This window comes from Tyto alba, unplaced genomic scaffold, assembly GCF_018691265.1.
Source record: "Tyto alba isolate M040663 unplaced genomic scaffold, T.alba_DEE_v4.0 Super-Scaffold_32, whole genome shotgun sequence".
Taxonomy (NCBI): Eukaryota; Metazoa; Chordata; class Aves; order Strigiformes; family Tytonidae; genus Tyto; species Tyto alba.
Window position 1 is genome coordinate 8,983,843 of NW_024881307.1, and position 26,761 is coordinate 9,010,603.

At 60.2% G+C, this 26,761-nt stretch overlaps 4 protein-coding genes across 4 annotated transcripts; 1 reads left to right on the forward strand and 3 right to left on the reverse strand.

Moving 5' to 3' along the window:
- Positions 1-9,891: 9,891 nt before the first annotated feature.
- Positions 9,892-15,025, reverse strand: REXO2 (RNA exonuclease 2). The gene is made up of 7 exons (XM_042800406.1): positions 14,877-15,025; positions 14,704-14,787; positions 14,468-14,545; positions 12,615-12,726; positions 11,743-11,851; positions 11,604-11,657; positions 9,892-10,318 (listed from the first exon to the last, which is right to left on the reverse strand). The coding sequence occupies exons 1-7, from the start codon at positions 14,997-14,999 to the stop codon at positions 10,189-10,191; spliced, it is 690 nt and encodes a 229-aa protein (XP_042656340.1). The 5' UTR covers positions 15,000-15,025; the 3' UTR covers positions 9,892-10,188.
- Positions 15,026-15,194: 169 nt separating this feature from the next.
- RBM7 (RNA binding motif protein 7) lies at positions 15,195-17,510 on the reverse strand. Its single transcript, XM_042800405.1, has 5 exons — positions 17,374-17,510; positions 17,048-17,210; positions 16,508-16,610; positions 16,093-16,186; positions 15,195-15,946 (listed from the first exon to the last, which is right to left on the reverse strand). The coding sequence occupies exons 1-5, from the start codon at positions 17,467-17,469 to the stop codon at positions 15,554-15,556; spliced, it is 849 nt and encodes a 282-aa protein (XP_042656339.1). The 5' UTR covers positions 17,470-17,510; the 3' UTR covers positions 15,195-15,553.
- Positions 17,511-17,805: 295 nt separating this feature from the next.
- On the forward strand, positions 17,806-20,325 carry LOC116964807. The gene is made up of 2 exons (XM_033005576.2): positions 17,806-19,126; positions 20,151-20,325. Exons 1-2 carry the CDS (start codon positions 18,275-18,277, stop codon positions 20,202-20,204), a joined length of 906 nt encoding a protein of 301 aa, XP_032861467.2. The 5' UTR covers positions 17,806-18,274; the 3' UTR covers positions 20,205-20,325.
- Positions 20,326-20,714: 389 nt separating this feature from the next.
- On the reverse strand, positions 20,715-22,217 carry NNMT (nicotinamide N-methyltransferase). Its single transcript, XM_033005579.2, has 3 exons — positions 21,964-22,217; positions 21,363-21,570; positions 20,715-21,261 (listed from the first exon to the last, which is right to left on the reverse strand). The coding sequence occupies exons 1-3, from the start codon at positions 22,121-22,123 to the stop codon at positions 20,826-20,828; spliced, it is 804 nt and encodes a 267-aa protein (XP_032861470.2). The 5' UTR covers positions 22,124-22,217; the 3' UTR covers positions 20,715-20,825.
- Between the last annotated feature and the right edge of the window lie 4,544 nt (positions 22,218-26,761).

Here is a 26,761-nt window from a genome sequence, read left to right on the forward strand (position 1 = left end):
GGCTCCCAGCAGTGGTTCTGCCCTGGCTCCGGCGCCATGCTCCCTCCAAAGAGCTGCTTGCCTTCTCTCGCCCTCCGCTCGCTGCTCTCTGTGCTCGGGAGACACCACAAGACCAACTGCAGCAACAGCAGCGATGCCGCCGGCACCTGCAGCTGCGCCGCGGCGTCGGAGGCCGCCTGGTGCCGCGTTCGCACACGGCGCCTCGAGTTTCGTGGGGGTGTCGGGCAGCCACGCCTGGCAGGCACGGCCCTCCAGCACGGACACCCCTGGCAAGAGAGGCAGCTCCTGCCCCAGAGGCGTCAGCGAGAGGAAACAGAGGGATGCAACAGGTCGGAAAACTCCTGGGGATGCGGAGCAGATGCGAAGAGCCGCGGAGCCTCCCGCCAGCCCGTGGGACCCGCTCCGGGAAAAGGGGTTGGCACCCACCCCGCTGCCACCCGGTCTGCAAGGGGCGCCGGGGAGGGGGCCCAGCCCGAACCCCCACCCCCGGGGAGGGCTCGGTGTGCGAGGAGCGCTCGGCCCACAGGTGCACGTCACGCAGGCCCACCCTCGCGCCTCCGAGAGCCCTTAATCGGGCCCACAGCAGCCGCGGCCCGTTGTTTCCCCGAGAAACGATGTCAGCGTGAAGATGCGACTCGCCGCCAGCCGTCCCCAAAGGTCCCCGTGCCCGGCACGGCCGGCGCCCGGCCGTCACAGCCGTCCTCGCCACGCGTCCCAGTGCGGGCGGGCTGGGCGCCTGCGGCAGCGCCGGCAACCGGGGTCAGAAGGAGTTTCATTCTGACTGAAGGGAACAGTGCCAAAAGGCGCCGCGGAGCGTTGGCTGGCGATGAAAAATTTCTCTGAGCCGACAGAGCTTTGCTTCCAAGGGGCTTATGAAGAGGTTCCGCTTTAATTATGGGGAGGAAAGTGCCGTGTAACCTAATTAACGTCCGCACACGAATATACACATATACACACAGGCGTGCGCATCCCCGAGAGCGCGGCAGCGAAACAGGCAACGTCCTGGTGCTGCCGCAGCCCCGGCACTCCACAGACTTCTGCACTGAAGTCACGTCGCTGCCAAAGGGAAATGAAACGCCGTTTATTTTTAACTTGGCTATCTAGAGGGAAAGAGGAAGGAATATCTTGTGGTGGAAGAAGTACATGAGGACCCTGGAGATCTCGGCTCAGTTCTTGACTCTGCCACAAATTCCCAACGCGACCTTAAGCAGGTCACTCCATCTCTCTGCGCTTCATTTCCCTTCTACAAAGTTTGGAGAGCGCGATCCTCCCTCCGGCCTTGTCTGCCTGGGCCGGGAGCACACGTTCATTTTATTTTATTCCAGTGCAGCGCCCGGAGCGGGCACAGGGCAGGCGGGGGGACGCTGTCGGGGGACGTCGCAGGGCGACTTCTCTGGTTGCGCCTTCCCACAGGCTGTGCATTTCTTTTGAAATATTAGTTGCACTGAGGAAAGATTTTCTTTTTTCAATCAGTAAAACATTACACCGCATTAAAGCGGGTGCAGACTGACCGTACGTCTTGCAGCCTGACTCGCACAGACAATCTCTCTGGTTGTTCCTGCTCCTTTATCTATCGGTGCATTCGCTCTGCAGACGTTGGCTTTGGAGGGGAGCAGAGTCCTGGCCGCGTCCTCAGTGCGTGACGCCGTTCAAAGTGCTCAGTGGGTTTAATCCGGAGCCGTGCTGTGGCCAGCCCGGGGTGCAAGGCGCTGCGGGCAGCCGGGAGCTGTGTCCTGGGCCCGGGCACTGCTCTCGCATCCCTCGGGAGAGCATCCGCGACCGGGAAACTTCCTCCTGTGCCAAACTGGTGGACTGAGGAGGAGGATGGGTCTTGGCGGGTTGGCTGTGGGTTTGCTTTTCCGGTGGTATTACTTGATCAAGCAAACCAGAGTACTTGCTGTGATGAAACGCGCAGCAAGCTCGCTCCGAGGTGAGCAGAGCCCCTTCCACCGCGTCCTCCTGCGGGCGAGCACGGTTTGGGGAGCGCCCTTCAAAAGCATCGTCCGCTGCCGTGGTGCGATCATGTTTTCAGAGGAACACAAACGGTCTCTCCCCAGAAAGGTGGGAAGGGGGGGGGGGGTCTGAGCCTCTCCACCGGTCTCAGAGCTCCCCCGCCGGCGGGGCTCCCGCAACTGCAGCCGGGGAGCTTGGGGGGGGTCCCTGGGCCCAACCCGGGCTCTGCCAGGGGGGTCAGCGCACCCGGGAAGGCGGCTCCTTCGCCTCAGCCTCCCATCTCTTCCCTGGCCTTGTGTAATTCTCCTCCGGTCGCTGAGGCATCACCAGTATTTGGGGTACCGCGGGGGCTGGCCGTGCCGTGGGGTGCCCGGGAGCATCCTCCATCCCTCCGTGGTCCCAGGGGATGGGAGGAAAAGGCTGGTGCAGGTGCTGGGGCTGGGCAAAGCTGCCTGGGTGTGCAGGGTTCTGCCCAGACTGCCCGGGAAAGGGCATTTCCACGGTGAAATTGTCCCAGGGCAGCCAGAGGGTTTTCACGTGAATTATTTGTTTGCCGTCCCAGCCCTTTGGAAGCACTCACCCTGCCTCGGCGCAGAGTGCGGGAGGGGGCTAGGGGCTGCCTGGCTGCCCAGCAAATTGTTTTCTTTCTCAAAATCCTTTCTCTGTCCGGCTCTATCGCGCCCATCGCCAGGTCTGGCTAATCGCGCCCATTCGTGCCCCTTCCCCGCTCGTGCCGGGGAGCGGATCTCTCGCTGCCTGTCCCCTCTCCCTGCCTGGGTCCCTTGGCCACGTGAGTGACAGTCAGCGCCCCGCACGCAGCGCCGACCCGCTCTCCCAGTCTCCCTCTGCCCAACGGAGAAAACGTTCCATCGGCACCCGGCAATTTACAGCCATTTCTTTCTGCTCCATCTCTCGGGAGGCGGCGGGGAGAGGCAGCCCTGCCCACCCCCAGCGATGGGTCCCTGTCCCCAGGAGCCACCCCCAGCCTTCGGCCCCAGCACTCAGGAGGCTCTTCCTCACCACGACCCACAGTTTGCCCTTTTCCTCTCTCTTCCCACACTATTTCACTTCCCATCCGCCGCAAGGACGGTCCCTGGGAAGGGTGGGGGTGGCCCGTCCCCACGGGGGCCCGGGCGGCTGAAGCGGCACGCAAGTTTCTGACAAGTTGTGTTTTATGGAGTACTCGCGGGGTAATTTTGCACGTCCTTGTTTTGTCATTTAGGGCACTTAAAGTGTCATGGAGATTTCACCATCCTAAAAGCTTATCTGTCAGCATCAGTGAGTTATTCCGGTAAAAGGGTATCATCAACAGCAGCAGGAGGAAAAAAAAAAAAAAAAAAAGAAACGACAGAAAAAGACATGTCTGAAGGTTTTCTATTCCAGGCTGTCTGCAGCTGACCTTGAGCCCATCGAGCAGCAGCCTGTCGTGTCCCACAGCCCGTGGGCAGCGGTGCCCGGGCTGGGCTGCCCGCAGCACCCCCACCATCCCCGAGCAGCCCACAGGGACCGGGGGGGTTCCCTGGGGGGGTTCCCTGGGGGGGTTCCCTGGGGGTTTGCCGTTGCCTCACCCACCCTCGCACGGTGTTGTGCCCGTGCCGGGGGCTGCAGGGATGCAGCAGCTCTCCTGGACGGGGCCGGTGGGGGCCGGAGGGGAAAGGGCGGGGGGGTTTCCCCAGGACAAGTGGGAATTCGCATGGGCCGCTCCGAAGCCAGGCACGAGTGCGAAGGGCGGGGGCGTAGTTCTCCCTTCCCTTGCCGCAGTGTAGCGTGAGCTGGCATTTTTCTTGATTTCTGTGGTTCACGCCCAAATAGTACAGTGTGGATGGATGAATAGAGTGAGAGGCGCAGGGAAGGCGAAAGATGGGGGGGGACAGACAACTAGTTGCTCTCTGCCGTCGTGGGAAGCTCAACTGCCTCGTGTCTGGAAAGGAGCTTCCAGACAGAGGAGCTTCCAGCCCGGCGGTGCCAGGAGCTGCAGGGTTCTGACTGGGGAACCAGAGAACAAACCCACCTTGTGCAGTAAACAGGATTTAATGTGCTGATAACTGTCTTCAAAGGGCTTTCTGTCCATTAAATGGCTTGCGCCCTGGAACGTGTCCACCATGCCGTACTTCATTTACTTTGGAAATACAGTGGCAGACCGGATCGTTAAAAAATGTTGTATAAACACACGTGAAATATTTGTTTCAAGGGCAGAAGCAAATAAAAGAGTTGATGATGAGATGGGTCGGGGGCCCGGGGGCGCGCCAAGCAAGGGGAATCGGAGGGAAATCGCCCAAGTGCTCTTTGCGACTTGCAGTCAAAATATTTTTGCATCTGATCCGGGGTCCGGCAGCTCCCTCTGCGTCGCCCCTGGCTCGGGCCACCCGGCCTGTGCGGCTCCGCGCCCCTCCCGCTGCCCCAGGAGCTCCGAGAGGCGACGGGAGGCGCGTCCCTTTGCACTGGGACGGGGAGCGTTCGCAGCAGCCCCTGGGCAGAGGGAGGGGATGTCGTCCCCGCGGGGCACAGCCAGGCTGGACATGGCGGGTGTTGCCAGATATAAATAATCTCAGCTTAGGGTAGAGCGTAGGAAAATATGCTGACTTCTTGCTGGAAAAGGGAAGCACGAAATATTCCCAAAGAAAGCGGGTTATTTACCGGTGAACCTCCTCTGCTGGGCATAGAGCAGCTGGAGGGGCTGCCTGCACCTTGCCCTCTGCGGGGTGGGGGGCCCTGAGGTCTCTCTGCTGCTTGTTTTGGGGGGCACTGGGGTTATTTTCTTTGTTTTAACTACGGGATAATGCTTCTGCTGTGATTTCGGTGGTGCCGAGGGTGGGTGTTCCCAGCCAGAGCAATTGCACATTCAGGGCAAGGACAGCTCCACAACCTGGACGGAATAAGCGATGCAGTTTTTAAACTTGCTTTAGAACTGTATCAGTAATCCGTGGTTACATTATTAATGTAGTATTAGAAGGACTCGAGGCCTCTCAGCAAATTCCTATCTCAAATAAATAATTACCGGAGCCAAGATAATTTATTAAATTAAATTGAAAAACCCAGGTGCGCTCTATATTTGCCTTCGGGTAGTTTTTCCTAAGCGCCGCCTCCACGAGCACGCCGTCGCTCCCAGCGCCGTACCCCGGGGCCGCGCTGCCGGGCGAGGGTCTGGGTCTGCGTGCCAGCCCCCCCGGGCGAGGGCACAGACGGACTCCTCCGAGTCCCCCGGAAAGCAAACCACCACAGGCCTTTGTCGTTTCTTACACCCGAAGCCCCTTGGCAGGAAGCGGGGGGGACGCGCCGCACTTCTGCGTCCCGTTGGCCTTTGAAAGGGAGGAGGGAGGACGGGGACAAGGAGGAACGTTCGGCTGGCACCTGGGCAGAAGGGGCCCTCCGCCGAAGCGCTGGGCGTCACTCAATCGGTCGGTAGACTTTCAGAAAACGCTGTGATTCAGCTAACACCGAGCCCGCAGGCACTGAAGGTTATTTAGCTCTTCAAAACCCGCCGCGATCGTGAGCACAACGTTCGGCGAGCTCTCAGAGCGTCCCGCACAGAGGCGTCGCCTCGTGCCAAGGCTTCTGGCCGAGCGAGCGGTGCAAAGCGGGGGGCCGGCGCCTGCGGGGAGGGGGGGTCCGTCCGCCTTCCCCCTCCCCAGCTGCTGCACGACTGGTGCCGGAGAGCTAGCTGCGCTTCCAGCGCAAAAAGAACGCCTGCTCGGGGGGGGGTGGGGGTGGGGGGTGTTATCTGCGCTTTGCCAAGACGCGTGACAAATTTGGACTAAATCGGAACCTCAAAAGATGCCGGCGCATAAAAACAGGAAAGCTATTGCATAATACAAGAAAATGAGATAAAAATCCTTCATACGGCGCAGTTACTTCAGAAGCAAGAATAAACACCGTTTTAAAATGTATAAACACAGATGGTATATTTTCCTTAAAAAAAAATGTTTCGAGAAAAAATAAAATCCTCTTAAAAAGGAATAAAATGTGAAGAGGAGAAGTAGGTCAGAAAGAAGAAGTCAAAGGAAGGGGGGGAAACTGGCAAAACGGAAACCAAAAGAAAGCGGCTTGCGCCGGCGCGGGGCCAGGCAGCGTTCTGCGAGCGGCTGCCGGGGGGACGGCGAACCCCCCGGCCCCGCGTCCGCGCCAGCACCGTCCCGGGGAGCCGGCGGCACCGCAGGCACCTCCGGGCGCTGGCTACGGCGAACGACCCGCGCGGCCCGGCGGGGCGAGCAGGGCCCGAGGGGCTGGGGGAGCCCCGGGGGACCGAGGCGGGGACCGCCCCACGGTAAAGACAGAAAGCACGCCGAAGTTGCCTACTTACCCGGGAATCGGTGACAAAGGAGAGAGGCGGCTGGAAGACTCATTTATTTGCACCATTAACCATTTTAACGGCTTCTCTCCAATAACAATCGTTCCCACGGTTAGAAGAGCAGGTGCTCAAATACTAAGAGTGATGGAGAAGCCTCGCATGGTCGTTATTATTAATATCCGTCGTAAAAATGAACCAGGGAGCCGTACACCCCCCTGTGCTCTCGTATACCCTCCGGGTTTATGGGCTGGCAGTGCTTTTCTCTGGGAGACCGTGCGGGAGGTTGGCCGAGAGGCGGCTGCGCGGGGACGGCGTTACAAGCAGCGCGGGCACCGGACTGTGCACGCAGGGACCTTCCAGCTGCCCCCCGCTCCGGGGAACGGGGGGCCTGGGGGGGCTGCAGCTCCGCTGGGAGCCCACGCGAGTCGAGGCTGATGGGCTGGGAGCTTCCAGGAACACGCGGGGGGGTTGAGCTTGCGTTTCCCCACGTGCCGCTCGGCGGGAAATGGGCGCTCCGGGGAAACATTTTCCGGACTTTAAAAGTATGAAAAGCGGTTTAAGCATTCGAAGGATGCGCTGAGGTGACAACCACCCCCCCATGTGAGCGGACTTACCCTGTGAAAAGTGAGCTGAAGGTATTTGTGCCTTCATTTTCCCTGCAGAGTAAAGACCGTGCGTTTTGGTGAATTATCTCCCAGTGAAACCTCTGCACTGGGAACGTAATTGGTTCCAGCCGTAAAAATAAAAGTTCATTTTGCTGATGTTAATATCAGACTATCGCCGTGTCTCGGGGAGGAGTAAAACGCATACGTACCTTGCCATAGCAGCGATGAGTCCGCAGCATCCCTACTGCTCAGGCAAGGGGAGCCCGTGCAGATCTGCCCGTGGGGACCGTGCGTGTTACGGAGGGGATCTCCTAGCAGGAGAGGGGGACGTGACGCGGGGCAGTGAGGGGGAAACCGAGCCGGGGAGATGCAGGTTGGGAACCACACACGCCTGCAGGAGAGCGGGGGGAGTTAAACGCTGGAATACTTTAACAAAGGAGGTGGTGAATTCACCGTTGTTTGCTGTCCTCGAGCGGGGGTTGGACGGAATCCCAGAATATGAGTTTTACTCTGAGGATGGTAGTGGACTCTGTCATGTTAGATGAACCTGTAAGATGAGTAACTGCCTCCACTGGAGGCCTGACCAGCACTGGTTATCACCTATGGATAAGCCCCTCGCCAGCCATCAGCCCTCGGCTCCTCCTCGCACTCGCCTCCTCCTCGTGTCCCGACGTGGGGTGGCAGAAGGGGGCCGCTCGGGGTGCTCCTGCGCCCCCCCACCCCACCCCCAGGGTTTCAGGGGCGGGGGCCTGCCCAGCAGTACCCATTTGGTGGGGGGTTGTGTCTGGTGGAGCCCCTCAGGGGGCTTTTGGGGAGCTGGTCCACACCTCGGACCCCGATGGAGAGAGCCTAAGCTGGGAGAGCCGCGAACGAGCCAGGGCGGGTTAATATTAATGAGTCTGGGAGTAGGCACCGGTGGGGGACTCGGCGGATCGCCACATTTAACTAAAACGGGGAGCACGGCTCGGCGGCAGGCTGACGGCTCTGCCACCTGCATGGGAGATAACACATGGGTGGTGTTACAAGTAGGCCTGCAACGCACGGAAGGGCATTTTTCTATTCAGATGGCTCAAGGCATGATCTTGTAAAAGGCCAGTGTGTGAAACATACGCCGCTTACACGGTCCGAGCGGGAAAGCAACAGCTCTTCAGGCTGCGTGGGAAGGGGAACGGGATAATCTTCCCCCCTCGTGCTACTTCGGCAGCAGCGTGTCCATGCACGGGAAACAGCTCTCCCCACAAAAACGGCTCCCCAAAAGCCACGTGGGGTCATGCGCTTCTTGCCGGCCACCGTGCCTTTACCGGAAACTTACTCTGGTTTTGAGGTGCAGGGGATTTTTCTACGGCTGGACCTGGGAGCTGACTCTGGGATTTGCAAGGGTCACTTGCGTCTTGCCGCTGCTGCTGATTTTCCAATTAGAAATTAGCCAGCAGCTTTGGGGATGCAGAAGGTTGCACTGATGTCGGTAACGGGAGGAAAAGCCGGGCTGCGTCCCACCAGGGCCACAGCCCGGGCAGCACCTCCAGAGCCTCCCGTCACGGATGTAGCGCTATGTCACACACCTTCCAATCGCAAATCTGTGTTATTTCAACACCCCAGAGGCCGAGGGACGAGCTGCACCTCCCTCATTGCCCACTCTTTCCATTTTTGAGGAATTAATGTAGAAATTTGTTTTTCAACGCGGCCCAGCGAAAGCAGCAAGATGCATTTCTTAGGCAAGCAAATCGGTTGTGGTGGCATCGCCCAGCGCTCGCGCTGCCGAAGGCCGTAGCGTGTCGCAGCGTGGCTGCTCCTCCCCGTCCGTCAGCGCGGGCACCCCCGGCCCCGGGCTCCATCCCAGGGCACCGAACACGCGGAAAGGTTCAACGCGCACGTAAACGCTCCCATTAAATCGACGTGATTCCTCGCGCGCCTGGAGTGAGGCTCACGCAGCGTTTAGAGAGCTGTTAGCCCGCTCGCCGGTGCTGCTGAGGGAGCAGCGGAAACATCAGACGCGATAAATGGAATTGAAAAGGGGAAAACAGAGGAAATTTTGCCGGGGGGAGATTTGGCTGATGTCCTTCAGCCGTTACCGCTAAGGAAGGGTGTCCAGCCACGTTTCCACCTTCCCTCTAACAGAGCTGGCAGAGGTGCTGCCGGTGCTTTCCCCCGCCTCGCAGGAATTCCCCCGGCAGAAGGGCTGCCGGGGGAATTCATCGCCGCGGTTCTGGGCCAGCACTTCCGACCTGTCCCCGCTGTTTTTTCCATTAGCGAAGAGCTTAATGTCTGTAAAGCTCTGCAGCACCTTCTTAGCAGCCGCTACGCTGAAGTAATTACTGGGGCAGCAAGCACCGAGGACGCACAGACACCGAGCGATTCAGTTACTTGTGTGGTTTTGCCCAATAACCAGCAATACATTTCGGTTTTTTCAGTCTTCACGCCTGCGCCGTCGGTCGCTGGGATATCACAGCTGTCCCCGCTCCACGTGCGGTTTAGCTGCTGTACGGCGTGATTTGCGTGGAGCTCTCCAGTAAGGAGCTACCGCACAGTTTCCGTTATTAAACGGTGCTTTAGCAGCGCTTTTGTTTTAACTCCGGTGTTGTGAAAGGCGCTGCTGAAGAGAGGGCGGCGCCACGTGCAGAGAGGCCAGGCCCCTCTCCGGCATTTCTTTCCTACTTTGCTTTTCCCGGACTGCACACCTGACCCGCGGGTCGGCCCAGGTGACAGCACCAGCTTTTCGTTGTTTCCTAGTGGAAACGGGCAGCGCTTTCACGGCGACGAGGAGAGGCCGATGCGGCCGCCGCCTCGGCGGGACCCGCGGCGCTCGGGGCTCTGCGCCCCCCGCTCGGGAGGGAGGGGACCCCCGGAGCCAGCGACGCGCAGCCTGAGCCCCCTCCCGAAGGGAGCGGGTTGCACCAGGGGCTTTCAGCTCAGACGCCCGCCCACCCACCTCCGCCGCGGAACGAAAAGGCTTTCCCAGAGCGTCGTCCTCCGCAAAGCTACGAGAGGCTGGTTCCCGTCGCAGCTTGGGCGAGCACAGAAGAAAGGCTGCATGAAAACACCATCTTTCAACAGAACTGTTTTTATTGTGTGGCGAAAGACTGCAGCTAAGGCCGGCTAAAGAGGAGTATCAAGCAGCCTGGTTTACCTAGTACATAGAAACAAAGACGCTGCTGAGGCTCGAGTGCGTCGATCCCTTGCTCTGACAGAAAAGAAGCAGTAACTCGGGCTTCCACCTGCATTTCAGCAGCTGTTACGAAACAAGGTAACTGAGGGGTGCAGCTTCTCGAGAGGCTGGCCAACGGAAGACAACCGGGAGACACATCTAGTTTGTGCTGGGGGGTGGCGTGGTCAGATGAGGAATCAGCTGGCAGCTTTATCGCTTTCTCCGTTCTCTATGAGTTTCCTTTTCTTTTCATCCGTTCTCCTCTTGAAGATGCTGTCTCTGTAGAACTGGAGTTCTTTGATGCTTTCCCTGATGTCATCGAGTGCTCTGAAAGAGAATTAAGGAGGGTTTCAGAATGCCGGCGCGCGCATCTTCAGCTACATCTGGATTCCAACGCTTCCGAGACGTTCCGGGCTCTAGGAAATCAAACTCAGATACGGGCGGATGGCACACCTGTCAGAAATAAAAACAGCCCGCGCCACCCCCGGGTACATGGAAAGCAGTAAAAGTCCACCGGCGCCGACGCGCCAGGGAGGAACATGCAGCTCATTACTTTATGTCACCGTGGGACACGGAAGCTCCTGGAAGGCAACAGGTTCGACAGCTCCGGCTATTAAAAGCGACTCAATCCGAGAGGAGAGGGGGGGGCGCTTGGGAGCCCTGCCTGCAGCTCCTGCCTGGCCCGGTTCTTGACCTCTCCCAGAGCCACCCTTCTCCCCCTCTGCACCAGAGCCCCCTCTCCCGCCCGGCACGGCCACGTCGGGGCACAGGGGTAAAGGTGCCGCGGCTCCTTTTCGCCGCCGTTCTCCGCAGCGCCTACAGAAGTCCACCGCGGACACTCCAGCGCGCAGGCAGCTCGTGCGGGGCGCTACGTGGCGTCTGCGCAGACGAAGGAGCAAGACGGATGCGGTTACTGTGCGTACGGTACAGGTGGACTCAGCAAAGCCTACGGGGCCCACGGTCTCCTCCGGTCGGAAGCACTAGAAGATGTAGCTTTCCAGACCTATGTGTTAAGATTGCACAGAACCTTTTTCTTCCGAAACCTCGAGGCACTTCCACCTTCTGGGGATGGCTCAGAAGCTGGCAGGAGCGCCGTTCCAAATGAAACCCTGCCACAGAACGGAGAAGGAGCTCTCCGACAGGTTACGGACCCGGGAAAGAGCCAGGAATGGAACTCTCATCTCCCTGTTTGCAGTCGCCCCGTTTTAGTGTCTCCGCCAGCAAATCTGCCCACAACAAGGACAGACCACAGCCACCGCCAGGCGACGGTTTTCAGGTGGTTTCTCCCTGTGCTGTGTCCAAGACGCCACAGCTGTATTTATGCTGCCAAACAAGCATCTCGGCTTGAACAGTACACAGAGCGAATGGGAAGGGAGAAGGAAACAGTTCCGACCGTCTGTGTTTTAATAACGCCCCCCTTCCCCCACACTACCCAGGCCTCAGACGGGAGGAGCCAAAGACACGGGTGAGAGCGGAAGCGCGCAGCCTCGGCCGTCGTCTGCACCGGACACGGCGTGCCCGGCGCCCGCAGGAAGCTCCGCACCCTGCTCGTGAAGAGCGTGGCTCCTGCGGCACAAGCCCTGCCCCGCGGCAGCCCGAAGTCCAACCTTACCTGTGAGAAGCCGCCTTCTTGGGTGCAAACTCGTATTCCTCTGGATACCAGCGTCTGTAGGCGGGGAAAAAAGGGACACCTGTGTCATCCGCCGTAGGGATTACCCGTCCTCGGGCTCCTTCATTTGGGGAACACTTACCTGCAAAGCTCTTTGACAGTGCTCACATCAATGATCCTGTAATGAAGATGCCTCATGAACTGAGGCATGTATTTGTCAAGAAATTTCTTATCTGCGTGGACAGAGTTACCTACAAAGACAGAAAACGAGACGTTTTTCGACGGCGTCACAAAGCTACGACGCGTGTCATCTGAAGGAGAAGCAGGCTGAGTGCGCCGGCGAAAGATCACAGGGTATGAAAAGCTGTTCACAAGCAGCTCGTTCGTCCTGCTTTCTAGTAAACGTGATCGTGAGGGCTCGTCAGATTCCCACTGCGGGATCACACACTTTAAATACGTAATCCCTCCATTAAGTCTTCAGTCACCACTCCTACAATTTCTGCCGCACAGATAGATCGCAAAGGCTTATGCAAGCATCGGGTTTTCTGCCAAGGGAAAATGGTCACGGGTCGTCACCTGGCTTAGCACCGGGCCCAGACTGTATCTACGCGTCCCGTGCGCAGCTCCAGGCAGCAGCACGTTTTGAGGGGCTGGCGTTTGGCTCGGTTCACAGCGAGGAAAAGGTGCCGCTGGGTTTGCTGCTCGGACTTTGCAGCTGCAGCCGGCTGTCGGTAGTCAAGCTGCCCGCCCCAACGACCACTGTGTACGTGGAAACGTTACTGCAACAAGGAACTGAAGTTTCGCCCAGGACAGATGTGCAGGATTTGCCCTGGGGACTCTGCAGAATGGATGATGCCGTTACTGAACCTTTCCTTACTAAACAGGTCCTGATTTGCGTGCCAGATCTCAGCACAGCGAAGTGAGGCAGCCCCGCCACGTGCATCAGCCTTTCGGCGTCCCGCTGCCAGCTGCGGGGGGGTGACACCGGTGTAATGAAGAAAGAACACACTTTACCTGCGAGAGGGCAGAGACCCGGAGGTGTCTGCTGTCGTACAAAGGACAGGAACTCATATTCTGCTTGCTGCAATGAAATTTTACTCTCCTTCACAGCTTTCGTAAGGCCAGACTGCGAAAAAAGAGAGGCATCTCTCAGAAAGCAGCAGCACAGCGCCACGGTGGATGCCTCCAGGAGCGCTCGCCAGCACGAGCTCAGCCCTTCAGGTGCGGGTCGTTCCCCGGTAAGCCCCACCCTGCGCCGCGTTTCGGTACTCTGGGGCGTCCCCGTGCCCTTACTGTCCCTGGGAGCCCCGCCAGCGGGTCCGACCGATGGGCAGGAGGCAAACGCCGGCGCCCGCAGCACGGTCCCAACGGCGCGGGCTGTCCCGCGCTTTCGGTCGGGTTTCCGTCCTTCCCGGCTGCTGGACTTTCTCGGGGCTCCTCCCAACCACCGAGGCGTCCCGCGAGCCTCGTTTGCACACCTGCACGTACACGACGTGGGGCAGCACCGCACTGCTCTCCGTTTAAGAAGAGGCATTCGCCTCCCCAGCACAGAGCAGCAGATATAAGTAAACAGAAACAACCGGGATCCTGCCCCAAGTGTCTATCGAGGTTCCTGTAAATCAGAAAAGTTCCTTCCGTCTTTTTTTTCAACAGTTAAATGTCAAATCTGCTCCAAGTGTTCTCAGTGATTTATTTCCATCTGGCTGCACGATATATTTCCATGACTGTGCCACAAAAATCTACTTGACAGATCCAAGTGGTGGTTAAAAAATTCATTATGTGGCTGCATTTTCATCTATATTCTAATTGCTCCTCTTTTCTTAGTCAATTAAAAATAAGTAGCTCCTCAGGAGCAGCGATAACGTATGCTACCATCTTCAATTTGCTCGTGAACTGAAGCAGAGTTTGAGTCCTCGACTGGAGAAGGGGAAAAGCACCCATCACGGTAAATTAATATTAATTTTCCAAACTCTTGCTAATCCTTCCCGGGAAGAGTAAGATGCTGAAGGGGGAAGGAGGGGGAGGGGTTACGGGTGTCTTAAAACTTCTGCCCTTAATTGAAAAGTAACTTGAATTTCAATTCATATTCAGGGATTGGAAAATCCATTCGCTTCCTTGCTGCTGGCAAGGAGGAAGGCTTTCTTCGGGCGAAAACAACAATGCAATGTTTACGCTAACCCGGTCCGTTCAGTTCCCCAAATATCGGAATTGGCAGCGATGCTTCTGCTCTTTGTGGGCTCTGGACTATTCTACGGTGATCTTGCGCCTACTCTTAGTTGGGACCCTGAGCCCCGTCTTCCCCTTCCCCACCAGGGCTAATTCTTTTGGGTTATTTTATGGACCAGGGAACAGGCTCCACGGGGAGGAGCTGCCGGAGGAGCCCGTCCGACGCAGAGCCGGGGAGCCAGACCCAACTCCTCGCCCTCGGGACGGGAGGTGCGAGCCCGAGCCGCCGCTTTCGGGGAGTTCCCGAGCGCCGGGCGCCCTGCCCTGCCTGCAGCTCCCCCGAGCTGGCCGGCTCTCGGCCGCGGCCGATGCTCCCGGCTCTACTTAAACTTAAGAAACACCCGGCCACAGAGCCGAGGCCGCTCTCTGGGGCAGCCGAGAGGCAGGGCGAAGACTAAACGACACGCGAAGGCAGCCTGCCGCCGTGCTGACGGGCAAAACGTCACGCCGCAGCTCCTCGGTACGAGGTAGGGGCGACACTCACTGCCTCCCGTTCTCTTCCTCCTCCGCTTGCAAACTGCTCGCCGCGGCAGTTGTCCCGTCTAAGGGGACTGTAGCGCAACCAATAATCCTGACTTTTATGTCATCCCCATCGCTGCCAAGCGAGGGGAAGGGTCGCCCGGGCGCTCTGGAGGGGTTACCTTCCCGTGGTGCTCCTTGCACCACTCGGACATGCCGTCCAGCAGCTCGTCGGGCTGGTTAATAATCAGGTTGGGGCCCTGCCGGGAGAGAAGGAGCCGAGGGTAAGGCGAAAAAGTTTTGCGTGAAGGAGTCGCAGCCGAGCGACGCAGCCACCTCGGGGGCCGGAGGGGCCGCTGCCGGGGGGGTCCCCTCCCCGCTCCGGGCCGGCGGGGCCCCCCCGGGGGCCGCCCCTCACCTCGGCCAGGACGTTGAGGTCGCAGTCGGTGATGAGGCAGGCCATCTCCAGGATCTGGTCCTTCTCCACATCCAGGCCCGTCATCTGCCACAGCGGGGAGCGGCACGGTCAGTAGCGCGGCCGCGGCGCCCCCCCCTCCTCCCGCTCCCCGCTCCCCCCCCGGGCCCCCGCACCTCCAGGTCCACCCAGACCATCCGCTGGCCCATCCCGCCGCCGGCCATGCCCGCCGCCCGCCGCCGGCCCCGCCACAGCCGCCCGCCGCAGCTCCGCAGGCCGGCGCGGCTGCCGCCCAGCATCGCCGCCAGGCCGCAAAGCGCCGCCGCCGCACTACAGCTCCCGGCGGGCCCCGCGGCGCCGCCGAGAGGGCGCGGGCGGCGGCCGCGGGGGCTGCCGGGAGTTGTAGGCGCGGCCGGACGCGGCGGCGCCGCCGCGCCCACCCGAAAATCCCCGGGGCGCTCCCCCCACGGAAAGGAGGAGGGTTTACCCACTGCTTCGTTCAGAGAGACTTTTAATGCTCTTCTCTAAGCCAGGGACTATTCAAATATTCCGTATAAAAAAAACGCCGGGTGAGATACTGAAGGAGCCGGAACGCGCCAGGCCCAGCACGGCCCCCCTCGCCGTGCTGCCCGACACCCACACTACCCTGCCGGCACGCGAGAGCAAATGCTTTCAAAAACGAGACGCGCGTTTAGGAGGACGCCGCCGCTAGTTGCTTTACAGACATTAAAAGGTAATCTCTAAGGATTGCGTTTGGGGGGGTTGTTGGTTTGTTTTTTTTTTTTTTTTATATACGTATACTCGGTAAGAAGTAGATGGAGCCTTTTTGGCCATCAAGTCCCTCGCACCGGCGCTAGTGCCGCGACGGGTGCCACTTGGCCTCTCTGTAGCTCTCCCTGCGGTAGTCGTAGTCGTGGCTCCAGCAGTCCCGGTGCCTGTCCTCGTAGGCAGGCTCCTCCCGGCCCGCCCTGTAGTGATGCTCGGCCTCGTGGCCCCTCTCCTCGAAGCCGTACTCCTCCCTCTTGCCCCGCTCCCCGAAGCGCGGCTCGCGCCCGAAGTGCCGGCTGTCGGGGTGGTAAGGGTGGGTGCCCAGCCTGGCCTTGCGTGGGGCCGGCCCCTCCGGGCGCCGCGGCACCGGCGGGGCCGGCGAGGGGTGGAAGGCGTGGGGCGTGTGCTGGTAGCCGGGCAGGGCGAAGCCGGGCTGCTCGTACTTCCCTCCGAAGTGCGGCGGCTGCCACGCGTTCATCTGGAAAGAGAAGAGGGAAAGGGCTGGTGGGCGTGGGGCGCTCTAGGGGCGCGCTCCCACCCCTCACAGCCGGGACAGGAAAGGACTCTAAAGGAGAGGCAACGCTGGTGGGCAGCCCTGGGCGGCCGCAGAAGCGATCGGCATACCGCTGCTGGTCTCTGGAGGTTGTCGGCCGACGGCAGGGACCGCTGCGCCGAGGAGAAACCCGCTGCCACCGTGCTCTCAGCGCCCCGCTCGTACCTGTGGGGAGAAAACGATTCACCCCTTCACCTGGAAACGCAGGACCAAGGGGTGCGTGGAGCCGAGCCGTCTTCCTCCCGTCTCAAACAGAGTGCCGGGCCGAGCGCTCGCTGCCGTGGTGGGAAACGGGCGCTGATGCGCCTGCGCTCTCCTCAGCGGGTCTGGCGTGAAACCACCACGCTGCCCTTTTTGCGCGCGGGTTCCAGGCACCAAGAGGCGAACCAGGGATGGGAGCATTCGCTCCACAAGCTTGGAAAAGCAGCCAGGTGTGCCACGAGCTGTGCAAACACTGGAGCCGACATGGACCCACGGGGCCCGTACCTGCCGCAGGTCGATGCTGGGTGGGTTGCGCCGGCCGGGCTGGCGCTGGCGGCTCCGTGCGGGGACCCCAAGGCATTGCCATCCTGGGACGCGTGGCTGCTCCCTGCAGAGAAAGAAACCTTTCAGGGGACCGGCCAGCACGCGCTCGAGAGACTGGGGCCCCAAGGGTGTCACCAGAAACTGAGGTACGGTCGCCTTCCCGCAGCGGCCCCCGAGAGAAGACGATGACGCCGGGACTGTTTTAGTACCCGGCGGGGTGGCGATACCGTGGCCGAGGCGGACGGCGGGTGCGACTTTTACCGCTCAGGTAGAGCAGCTTTGGAGGGCACAGAGGAATAATCAAAACCACCGCAACAAAAGGCTCAGCTCAGGGATTAAGCCTGGTAACGAGTGACAAAGGTCTGGCGTTGCAGTGCAGGGAGCGAAGCGGGCGCCCGCTCGGCGCTGCTGCCCCACGCACCCGCTGGCTCCTCGGCGGGTGAGCGCCTGAGGAAGCGCCACGCGCGGTTCCCCCCGTCAAACCCGAGGAGCGGCGGGTACCTGAGCGGAACTGGATTTTGATGGGCCTCCCGTAGAGCTTGATGCCGTTCAGCAGGCTCAGCCCGTAGGGGACGGACTCCTCGTGCTTGAAGTTGACGAACGCGAACTGCTTGGGCCGCCCGTCCCGGTCCTTGGGGATCTTCACCTTCACCACCGGCCCGGCCTGCCGGGCCAGAGCAGCGGCGCGTTACGGCGCGGAGGTTTGTCCCGCGGCGGCCGCCGTCCCCGCCCCGAAATGGCGGCCGCGGCCTGCCCCCCCCACACACACACACCCCGCCGCCACCCCACCCCCCCCCCGGCGGGGCCCGGCGGCTGCCGGCCGGTACCTGGTGGAACAGCTCGAAGATGAGCTCCTCGGTGACTTTGGGGTCCAGGTTCCCCACGAAAAGGGTCCGATCGGCCTCGGCCGCCGCCGCCCCCATGGCCGCGGCCGGGCAGCCCGCCCGCCCCGGCGCCGCCGATCGCTTCTGCGCAGGCGCCGCCCTGACGTCAGCGGGCGCGCCCCGCCCCTGCGCCGGGCGGGAGGGGGGCACGGGTTAACCCCTTGTGCTCCGGAGGGGAGGGGGGGGGGCACGGATTAACCCCTTGTTGGCGGGCGAGGGGGGGAGCTCCCACCCCCCCATCCCCGGTAAAACCCCGGCGCCGGGCATTCCTCCCCTGGCGGCTTCGCTTCGCCGAGTTTTTTCCCAAATTTCCCCTCCCCGTCACCGCGCTCCGTGCTCCGGGTGTCAGAGGGGGGCGTTCTCCATCAGGAAAAATTGTGACAGGGGAAGTTGGGCCCTTCATTTTTCCTTCGATTCCGATGCGCTATGGCAGATCCTATTTTCTTGTTAATTAGGCGCTGTTCATTCTCTCCACTTCATTACTTACCGCCGCACCTAGAATTTATATTCATTTGCTTTAATCGTGTTCGCCTGGTTACATTCTAAACAGTTACTCACTCAGAAAGGAAATTATTACCTCGCTTTGCCAGGGCTTCCGCTTCGCCTTAATTTCCCCGGAGCCTCGTTTGCTTCCCTCTGCTTTTTTTTCCCCCCTTTCTAGGTTCCCTCGGGCTTGGCCGGGAGCGTGCGTGGGGGCCCCACACTCAGGGACCCACGGAAGGTGCTGCCCGGGGCAGCCCAGACCCAGAAAAAAAAACAACAAGGAGAGAACGGCCAACGCTTTTTCACAGGCCCGCTCTTCTAATTGTCATGTGTTTTTATTCCCTTTTCCTCTTGCTGTTTCATGCCTCTTTTTGCTCTTCAAAGAGGCAAAGTGGAAAACCAGACAGTTTTTTCCCTTTGGTGGGCAAGACCTGCTCTTGAGCTGCCTGCTTGCACTTTCAATATGCAGGCGCTCCTAAATATCGCAGAAACTTCCCCCAGTTCTGCCCCGGAGGCAAACCGAGCAGTTAGCCCCTCCTGGGATCATCGCTGGTGCTCGTGCCTCACACCCCCCTCTCAGCCTTTCTGGGTGACTTACCCTTCAGCAGGAGACACCCCACGTCTCCCAGCTCGCGGGTCCGGCTCTGATCTCTCCCGCGGTGCGGGACCCCGTCGCGGTCCGGCTCAAGCAAAAAATTCCCTGCAGCCAGCACCCAAACACCAGTCATTACACCCAACCGCAGATTGGCCGGGTGCAGCCGTTGCCAACGACAGCCCTTTCTCCGGGGAGACGGGTCGCGGCCGGCGACGGGGCGACCACACGCCTCGTTCCTGGGTTCCACGGAACATCCCGGGGCTCCACGGAGAGGGAGAGGCACCGAGAGAAGCCACAGCTTCACCGCAGCGAGCTTCGGCCGCTGGTTTGTGCCGCCGCTTCGGCTTCGGGCGCGGGGAGAGTCGGGGTGAGGCGGACGGAGGGGAGCTGGGGTGTGGGGAGGCACGCTGCCCTCCCTTTTTACACCCTCTCCATCCCACGGGCTGCACCCTGCTGCTCCCAGCGCCAGCACGGGCGAGGGGAGAGCCGAGCCGCTCGTCACACGGGTCTGACCTGCGCCCGGCCGTGCCGCCGCGATTTCAGCCAGCGAGCAGAACACCGCCCGGCCCCTCAGCTGGGAAAGGCTTCGGATGGCTCCTGGCAGGTTGCGACAGAAGGGTAATTGTAGCTACAAACTTCTCCGTGAAGGGAATCATTGTGCTTTTTAAACAGACCATAAAAATCCCCAGCGATGCCGATGTTCAAACAGTTAAACAGCGATTAAAGACGCCGGCGCTACAAGACCTGGGCATGTTATTTCCAGAGAACATGTCAGCAGCTGCTGAATTCCTGCCTTTACTGCGCGGCGCCGGCAGGCGCGGGGGTCTTTATGGCAAGGGGGGGGGGGGGTGCCGTTCAGCAGTAAGGAGCCAGCCTCGGGGGTCCCGCGCTGCCTCCGAGCACCCTCCGGTTTCCAGCTTTGGAGCTGGGCGACGGGGCCATCCGGCAGTGCCAACCCCCGGGCCGTGTCCCGCTGGCTCTGGGGACAGTCACGCCGAGCAGCGCCGGAGCTGGTGGTGTCACCAAGGGCTGCTCCCCTCGCCGATGTGGCATCCCCGCTGTACGCTCCTGGGGCCACACGCGGCTCCACCTGACAACCTTTGTCGGTCTGTCCCGGGGCCAGGGTTTCCCTCCAGCCCTGAATGCCTCAGTGGGTTTTTTTTTTTTCCCCATGAGGTTCGTACCACGAAACTGAACGGCGATGGGGCGGGGTGAAGGCCACACCGCTCTGGTTCCTACCCGGGTTTGCAGGGTGCTGTGGAGCTCGTGTGGCAGCTGGCACCAGGATTTATTTCTGCCTTCAGCTCCTTCCTGGCCCGGAGCACCCTCTCTCTCTCCCTCTCTGTCTCCTTCTTTATGCCAGCCTCTTCTGTCAGTAGTAGTAAGATTTGCGATGGGACTCTATCTGTGCATATCCAGTGAGAAAACTCCCTGCTTCTCTATTTCTTTTCACCCTGCAACCAAAACTACCCCAAAAGAAAATCAGTGTGAACAAGGGGAGGGGGAGCTTCGGCAACAAATCCCAAACGTTTACTCCAAAAAAACTGCCGAGAATTGAGGCGTGTTGAATGCGCTAATGTTAATTACTGTTAAAAATGTCAGGGCCCGAGTTTCTCTAAAATGACTGTCTGGTGTGCTGCAGGTCTGGCTGGCTGTAACCGTGGGACAAGGACTGCGCGTGGGCAGCAGTGCTTGAGCCGTTGGAGGATGCTTTTGGGGAGAGCAAGCGTTTCCCTCCTGCCCTGTGCCCGGCCGGTACGTTCTGCCGGGGCTGCGGCATCTCGTCAGACTATTTTTACAAGCTTACCGAGAAGACCACCAGGTACTCTGGGTTCTCTGCGTGCTGCTCCCCGTGACGGCATCCTTTTCCCCCCACTCACCCCCCCTCCCCCCCCCTTTTTAGCCAGAGCAGGCAGGATTTGTCGGGAAACCAGAAACAAATCTGCGTTTGGACAGTCCCGCTGCCTTCGCAGCCAAACTGTTTCCCCCTAGGAATGGATTTTGGTCCCTAAAAAGCGCATCATGGCTGAAAGAGGGAGGCTTCTCAGGAGCTCCGCTCTGACCTGGGAGGATGGCGGGGAAGGGACTTGGGTGCAGTTTCTGTTTCTGGGCTGGGGCGAGCCGGCGGGGTCGGCCCCGGCACGCAGCCGGGGCTTCGAGTGCTGGGGCTGGGCGCGCTGCATAAATCTCAGCCCACGGACACTGCTCAGGCACTCATGTGTGTATTTGCTTTCAGAGAAAGGGGTAAGTGGCCGCGGGTGACATCGGCGGGGCTTTTTGAAACCACACTGCTGTTTTCCTCCCCAGGGCCCGCGCGCTACCCGGTGATGGAGGCACGCTTGCACGCCACGAGGCTCAGCACACCTTCGCAGTCCGTGCGGACGTCGCCGGGCTCGTACGGCTGCACCTCGCTGAACTTCACATCGAAGCCAGCCGCCTCCACAGCCTCCACCACCGCGTTCCTCTCCAGGTGGAGGCACGAGAAGACCTGCTTGTTGAAGGCGTAGTAGGTTTCCCGGAGGACGGTCAGCATCACCAGGTGCCCCCCCGGCTTCAGGAGGGCCGCGATGTTTCTCAGGGCGCTGCGGAAGGTGGCCAGGTCCTTGCAGGCGGCCTCCAAGCAGAGGGTGGAGAGGAGGCAGTCGGCGGGAGGCAGGGACACGGGGTCCGTGGGGTTGGCTTTGGTCACGTCGCACTTCAGAACCTGCTTCACCTTCCCTCTCAGCTTTTCCTCTTTCTCCGCCCACTTCTCCCTAGCAATAAATAAAGGGGTGAAGGCTCGGTATGCAGTTATTTCACATCTGTGCCAGCGACCTCGTGTGCGCCGTGGGCGGGGGTAGGAAGCCAGCCTCACCTGTCCCCTTCCAGCTCACAAACGTATTTCACCACCGCCCTCCAGTCGAAGGCTCCCGCTTCGTTCCCCAGCCACTTCTGCAGCTCCCGGCGGTTCTGGTCCATGTAGTCCAAGGCGATGATCTGCTGGAAGCGCTCGCAGGCGGACAGCAGCTGGTAGATGGTGGGGCCGCAGCCGATGTCTATCAGGGTATCGCCCCTCAGCCCGTCTGGTGCAGAGAGGAGGAAGCGGGGAGACCAGCCCCGTGAGGACGCAGAGCGTGTCCCGGCACAGAGCCGCCCCGCAGCCCCGTCGCCCTGCGCTTCCCCCAACCCCGCAACGCGATCCCGAGTGCCCCAGGACACTCCCAGCCCGGATGGGACGTGTTTCCGGAAACTCTGGAACAACTCCAGCTGGCAAAGCTCTGTATGCACAGAGAGACGGGCGTGCATATATATATATAGTTATAGATATATACACACACACACACACACACACTCACACGAAAAGGGGGGGTGTGTGCGTATGTAGAGAGCACGGAGGTAGCTCTCGTGCCACCCAAGGGCAGCCCCACAAATGGCGTCGCCCGAAGCTGCCCAGCACCGAGAGCGGGGTCACTCACCCAAGGAGAACATTTTAACCAGGCTCCGGAGGTTTTGCATCAGGAAGGTGTTTGCCCGTCCCTGGCTGTCGCTCAAGCCGTAAAATTCTTTCAGATACTCCCGAGGGTCGAAACTCTGCTGGTAAAAGTCAGCGTCGGTGAAGACGGCGGGAGCGTCCATCCTGCCCAGGGCCAGCTCTGCCGCTCGCTCCTCCCACCCGGCGCTGCGGAGCCCTTGCTGTCCTTTCAGTTTTAACCTCCCTCCGGCGTCGCCTGCTCCGGGGGCGGCTGAACACACTCCTCTCGCGAGCAGGGCTTTCTCTCGCGCTCTGTTTTTGCACCCAGCTTTACTTTTCCCGTAAAAAAACTTCCTGTTGAGATCCCCCCCAGCAGCTCCTGAGCCGTGCAGTCCCCTGCACGACTGCCCGTCCCCGCAATCCCTTGGATTCCATCCCATGTCCTGAGCTTTTCAGCAACTGGCAGCAGCAAACCCGTCCGGCGCGAGCTGGTATCACTGGTGGGCACAGCCCGGCAGCTCTGCAAGCGGCGTTAGCGCGCCCGAGCCTCGGCTCCGTCGCAGCAGCCTTGAAGCCGGCGTGTCGGGTCACAGGACGTGGTGAGGAAGTTTTGGGGCCGTAGGATGCGCTGGGAGACACCGTCAGTGCCTCTCCCGTGGGAAGGAGGGATGGCCGCCAGCCTGCGAAAGGCACCTGCTGACATTTCAGCTCTGTTGCGGCGGTTTTGTCGGCTTTATTTTTTTCAGGTTCCCCTCGGAAAACTGCAGTTTCACCTCCTCGCCCCGAAACCCGGACTATTCCCAGCCTCAGTGCGTGGCTGTTGCCGCCCGGACCCCGCGGCCCTGCCTGCGCTGCGCCGGCCGGGGGGTGCCGGCCTGCCCGGGGTCCCCGCAGCCCCTCGGCCGCGGTGTCGGGGAGCGGTGGGGACACAGAGGGGACGCGGTGGCAGCCGCCTCCTTGGCCACGAAGAGGCAGCAGAGCCCCGCGCTTCCGTGGCGGCAGGTCCCTGCAGCATCTCGCCCTCTTCCCGCTCACCCAGCAGGAGCCAAAATGATCAAACAGTTTTAGGCTCATTACCGACTCCGAATCTATATAATTGGCCTCTGCTTTTTTAAAGATCTGTCATTAGCAGTGACAGGCGGATGAGCCGCCGTATCATCCTCGGACTAATAAGCGCGGTTTTAGATCCCGAGGTGACTTTGCGTAACAAACCCTCCTCGCCATGCCGCATGCACGGCCGGACCCGCCGATGCGAAACCCGCTGCCGACGGCACGAAGCGTGAAAAGGATGTCAGCTTGAAAGATGAACGCGTTCAAGAGGTTTTCTTCCGAGCGCAGAGCCGACAACAAGCGCTGCCCCGCGACTGGGGCGCTGAGCCCCGGGGCTGAAACGGCCTCCGGAGCCACCGGCCCCACGGGAGCCCCCCGGCCCCGGCCAGCAGACCCGGGGGCCTCTTTGCCGCGGGACGTCACCCCCCGAGCTGGACCACGGCCGCCCCAAGCCTTGCAGCTGGAAGCCCAGCGATAAAACCCATCGATGCCCTGGGGGGTGTCTCCCCGCCGCCTGAAGTCTCAGCACCGCAACAGGACCGGGAGGTGGAGGAGAGGCGAATCTGCCCCGCTGTGAAATCCTCAGCCCTCAAGGAACCCTGTGAGGTGCTGCACGCCGTAGCGAGGTGCGGCCACCCTGTCTCATCCCCCCCTGCCCCGCAAGGGGATGCTCTCATGGAAGGGAAGATGCCAGCAGTAAAGCTGATACCAAAGCGTAAAATGCAGTGGTGCTGCTGTCCGTGCCCACAAGGAAAGTGCTGGGGTGGGAATGGGCAGCCCTGCCAGCCCCAAATTGTGCTCCTGAGGGGCCCCGGTTCTCACACCTCGCGGAATATTTACATTTTTCCTGAGGTTTGCTTGGCTCACTTGCATTTCCCTCCCGTCTCAACGGGGCCGGCGGCTCTGTGGGGCCGTTCCCAAGGAGCCTGGGCGGGCTGGCAGGAGGAGGAGAGGGGTCTGCTCTCTGCAATCCCTGCACAGGGAGAAGGGAGCGAAAGGAACCCACGCGTGCCCTGCCCCTCGCCTGCTGCCCCGAGCACCAGGGGAGACGTGCCCGGTGAGAGCCACCCATAAAATCCGAGCGATCACTCCCGACTTGCCCGCGCAGTGTTGGCATTTCGGTCCATAGAGCCTGTTCCCGCTCACTGGATGACATCATCTGGGGGACAAAAGTACCAAGTATCAGCACCCGGGGTGCCGCGGCACACTTCGGAGTGGGAGCAGTGGCCATCCTGGGGCTTTGCCTTGTTGTGGCCCGCGCCGCCAGCCCGGCGCTCCCTGCTCCTGGAAATGGGCGGCAGAGCCCGTCCCTGCGGCCCCCCCAGCCGGGAGCAGCCCCCCGAACGCCTCTGCCGCTCCAGCTTTCCATCCCTATTGAAATCTCGGCTCTAGGCGTCTGATTTCCATTTTCCCTTGTACTTTTAGTTCAATCAAAGTGTGTGATTAGGGCTCTGCGGGCTCCATTGTCATCTCTACCTAAGTGCTTCTCTGATTGATATAAACAGCATTTCGATATTTACGCTGTGGAACGTATTGCTCTGCTTACTTTCCTGGATAATGCACAAAATCTGCCATTACAGGGAGGAAAAACAACACAAAAAAAAAAAGAGAAGTCCCTGCAGAAAGCTGCGGGGAGGGGAGGCGGGAAGCCCCCAGCTGAGCCAGGCCTGTGCCCCATCAGCCTAAGGAGCAGCACCTGAGCCTCGTTCCATCACCTGGGCAGCTTATAAAGGGTGGGGGGAAAAAACGTGGGGGGTTTTGGCCCTCGCAGCACCTCGAGGCGCTCGTGGTTTGGGCTCTCCGCAGTGCCTGTGGCTTGCATGGGTGCTTGAGAGCAGCTGCCTCGCACCCGGGGTGTAGGATCAGCCCCAGACTCAGCCTGGGCACCCCCAGAGCCCCCCTGGTACCTGTCCCCTGCTTCTGGAGAGAGGTAAGTGCAAGCTGGCGTGCGGCCCAGGGCTGAGCTGGGGCGCCTGCGGAAGGGAGCTGGGCGTTGAGGGTGCAAAGGAAAGCGCCCTTTTCTTTCTTTTCTGTGCTTTTTGCTGGCCTGAGCTTTAGATGCTCCTCTCCTTCATATTTGTAGGAATATGTGTAAAGAAAGCACCCGAACAGCAAATATTTCTAGTCTGCAACACTTTTTGGAGAGGGAAGCAAAAGTTTGTCTTGCTAAAAACACCGGTTATCTGAAGAGCGGAGGTAGCTGCGCTTCTTTAAGGATAAAATGCACTTATTTTCTGAAATGCAACAGTTTCTTAGGGGCTTCTTTGCAAACTTCCTGGCTTCCCCTCGCAAGGAGCGTTGTGCTTCCCGGGGTGGGAAGCTCCCGCATGCAGCGGGTCGGAGAGGCGGGGTGGGGGTACAGGGGTTCCCCGGGGGTATCCGCCGCGTACCGCTGCTCTCGACGGCGTCGGTCAGCAGCGTGGTGGTCGGTTGTTGTGGAAAACGCTTCAGGGCTTTTTGTATTTTTGGTCAAAAGTATTACTCTTCCACTTCCCCGCCGGACCTGGAGGAATATCCCCCCGGCTGCCCCTTCCTCCCCGGGGGCGGAAGCAAGCAGTAGTGCCTGGCTGATTTTTCTCTGTTGTCTCTGTGTCGATACGATCGTAGTTAAATCACATGTAATTAATAAACGGGCAGGCCGCTGGGATCCTGCCCCGGGTGTCACCCCGTGGGTTTTGCTCCCCGAGAGGCTCCTGCCTGCAGCCGGGCCGGGAACAAAAGATGCCTCTTCCTCCGCGTGGTGCAGAGGATCCTGAACAAAAGGTTCATGTTCCCCCGCGCTCTTCGCTTTCTTCCTCTCGCTTTCCTTTCTTTTCTCCTGCTCTTCGATGGAGATTTAAACGGTTCTTTTTCTGGTTTGAATTTCTCTGTACTGCAACAAAAAACTAGCAATTAACTATTATAAGGCTGTTTTACAGTCCTGTGGAAACCCTTTGCATCCACTTTGTTTTAAATGGGTCTATCTTTTATTCCTAGTTTTCGGCAGTGTAAAACTTTACAGCATTTGCTGCAAACCTTCATACTTTGCTTTGCAGTTTATTGCTCCCTCTGAAGATATATCTTACTCATAAATAAGGCTTTCATCTCTCCAGGACTTGACTAGCAACCGCAAGGCCTCTGAGCAGCTTCGTTAGTGGGGCTTTGCCTGGAAATCACGGTGTGGTGCACCTCCAGCCCCAGGCTGTGCCCGGCCCGCAGCTCTGCCCCGGGGCGGTGGCGGCAGCAGGATGCTCAGCTGGGCGGTTTGTGCCGCGGCCAGGGGCTCGGTGCGAGCTGGGCTGCCAGCTCTCGGCGCCGGGGTGGCTTTGGTCAGAGCCGAGCTGCCTCTGCACAGCCGAGCCTACCGGCTGGAGGGCTTTCTGTCTTCACTAGGGATTGGTCACAGGTTATTTTTAAAAACCCCCCTTTGTTTTCCCTTGATTAGCAGTGAATCTGACTGCTCGCAGCTCCCGTGGGACAATGAGTAAAGAGGTGGCAGTGATGAAGGCGCGAGGTTCCTACGGGTTTCGGGCCGGCGTGGACGCGCCGCTCTCCGGCGGCCACCCCGTGGCTTTTATTTCAGTGCAGAGAGGGGGCTCTCCCTTCCCCGGCTGCCTGTCCTGCTGCAAGTCGCCGAGATGCGGCTGCCGCTGCCCCGGGTGCGCAGGAACGGGGCTGGGCGGGCGGTGCTGGCCGGACCCTCGGTCCTTCAGCGGAGGAGCCAGAAGCCACGACATGGGCCGGAGGGGCTGTGCGCTGCCGGGCCTGGCCGT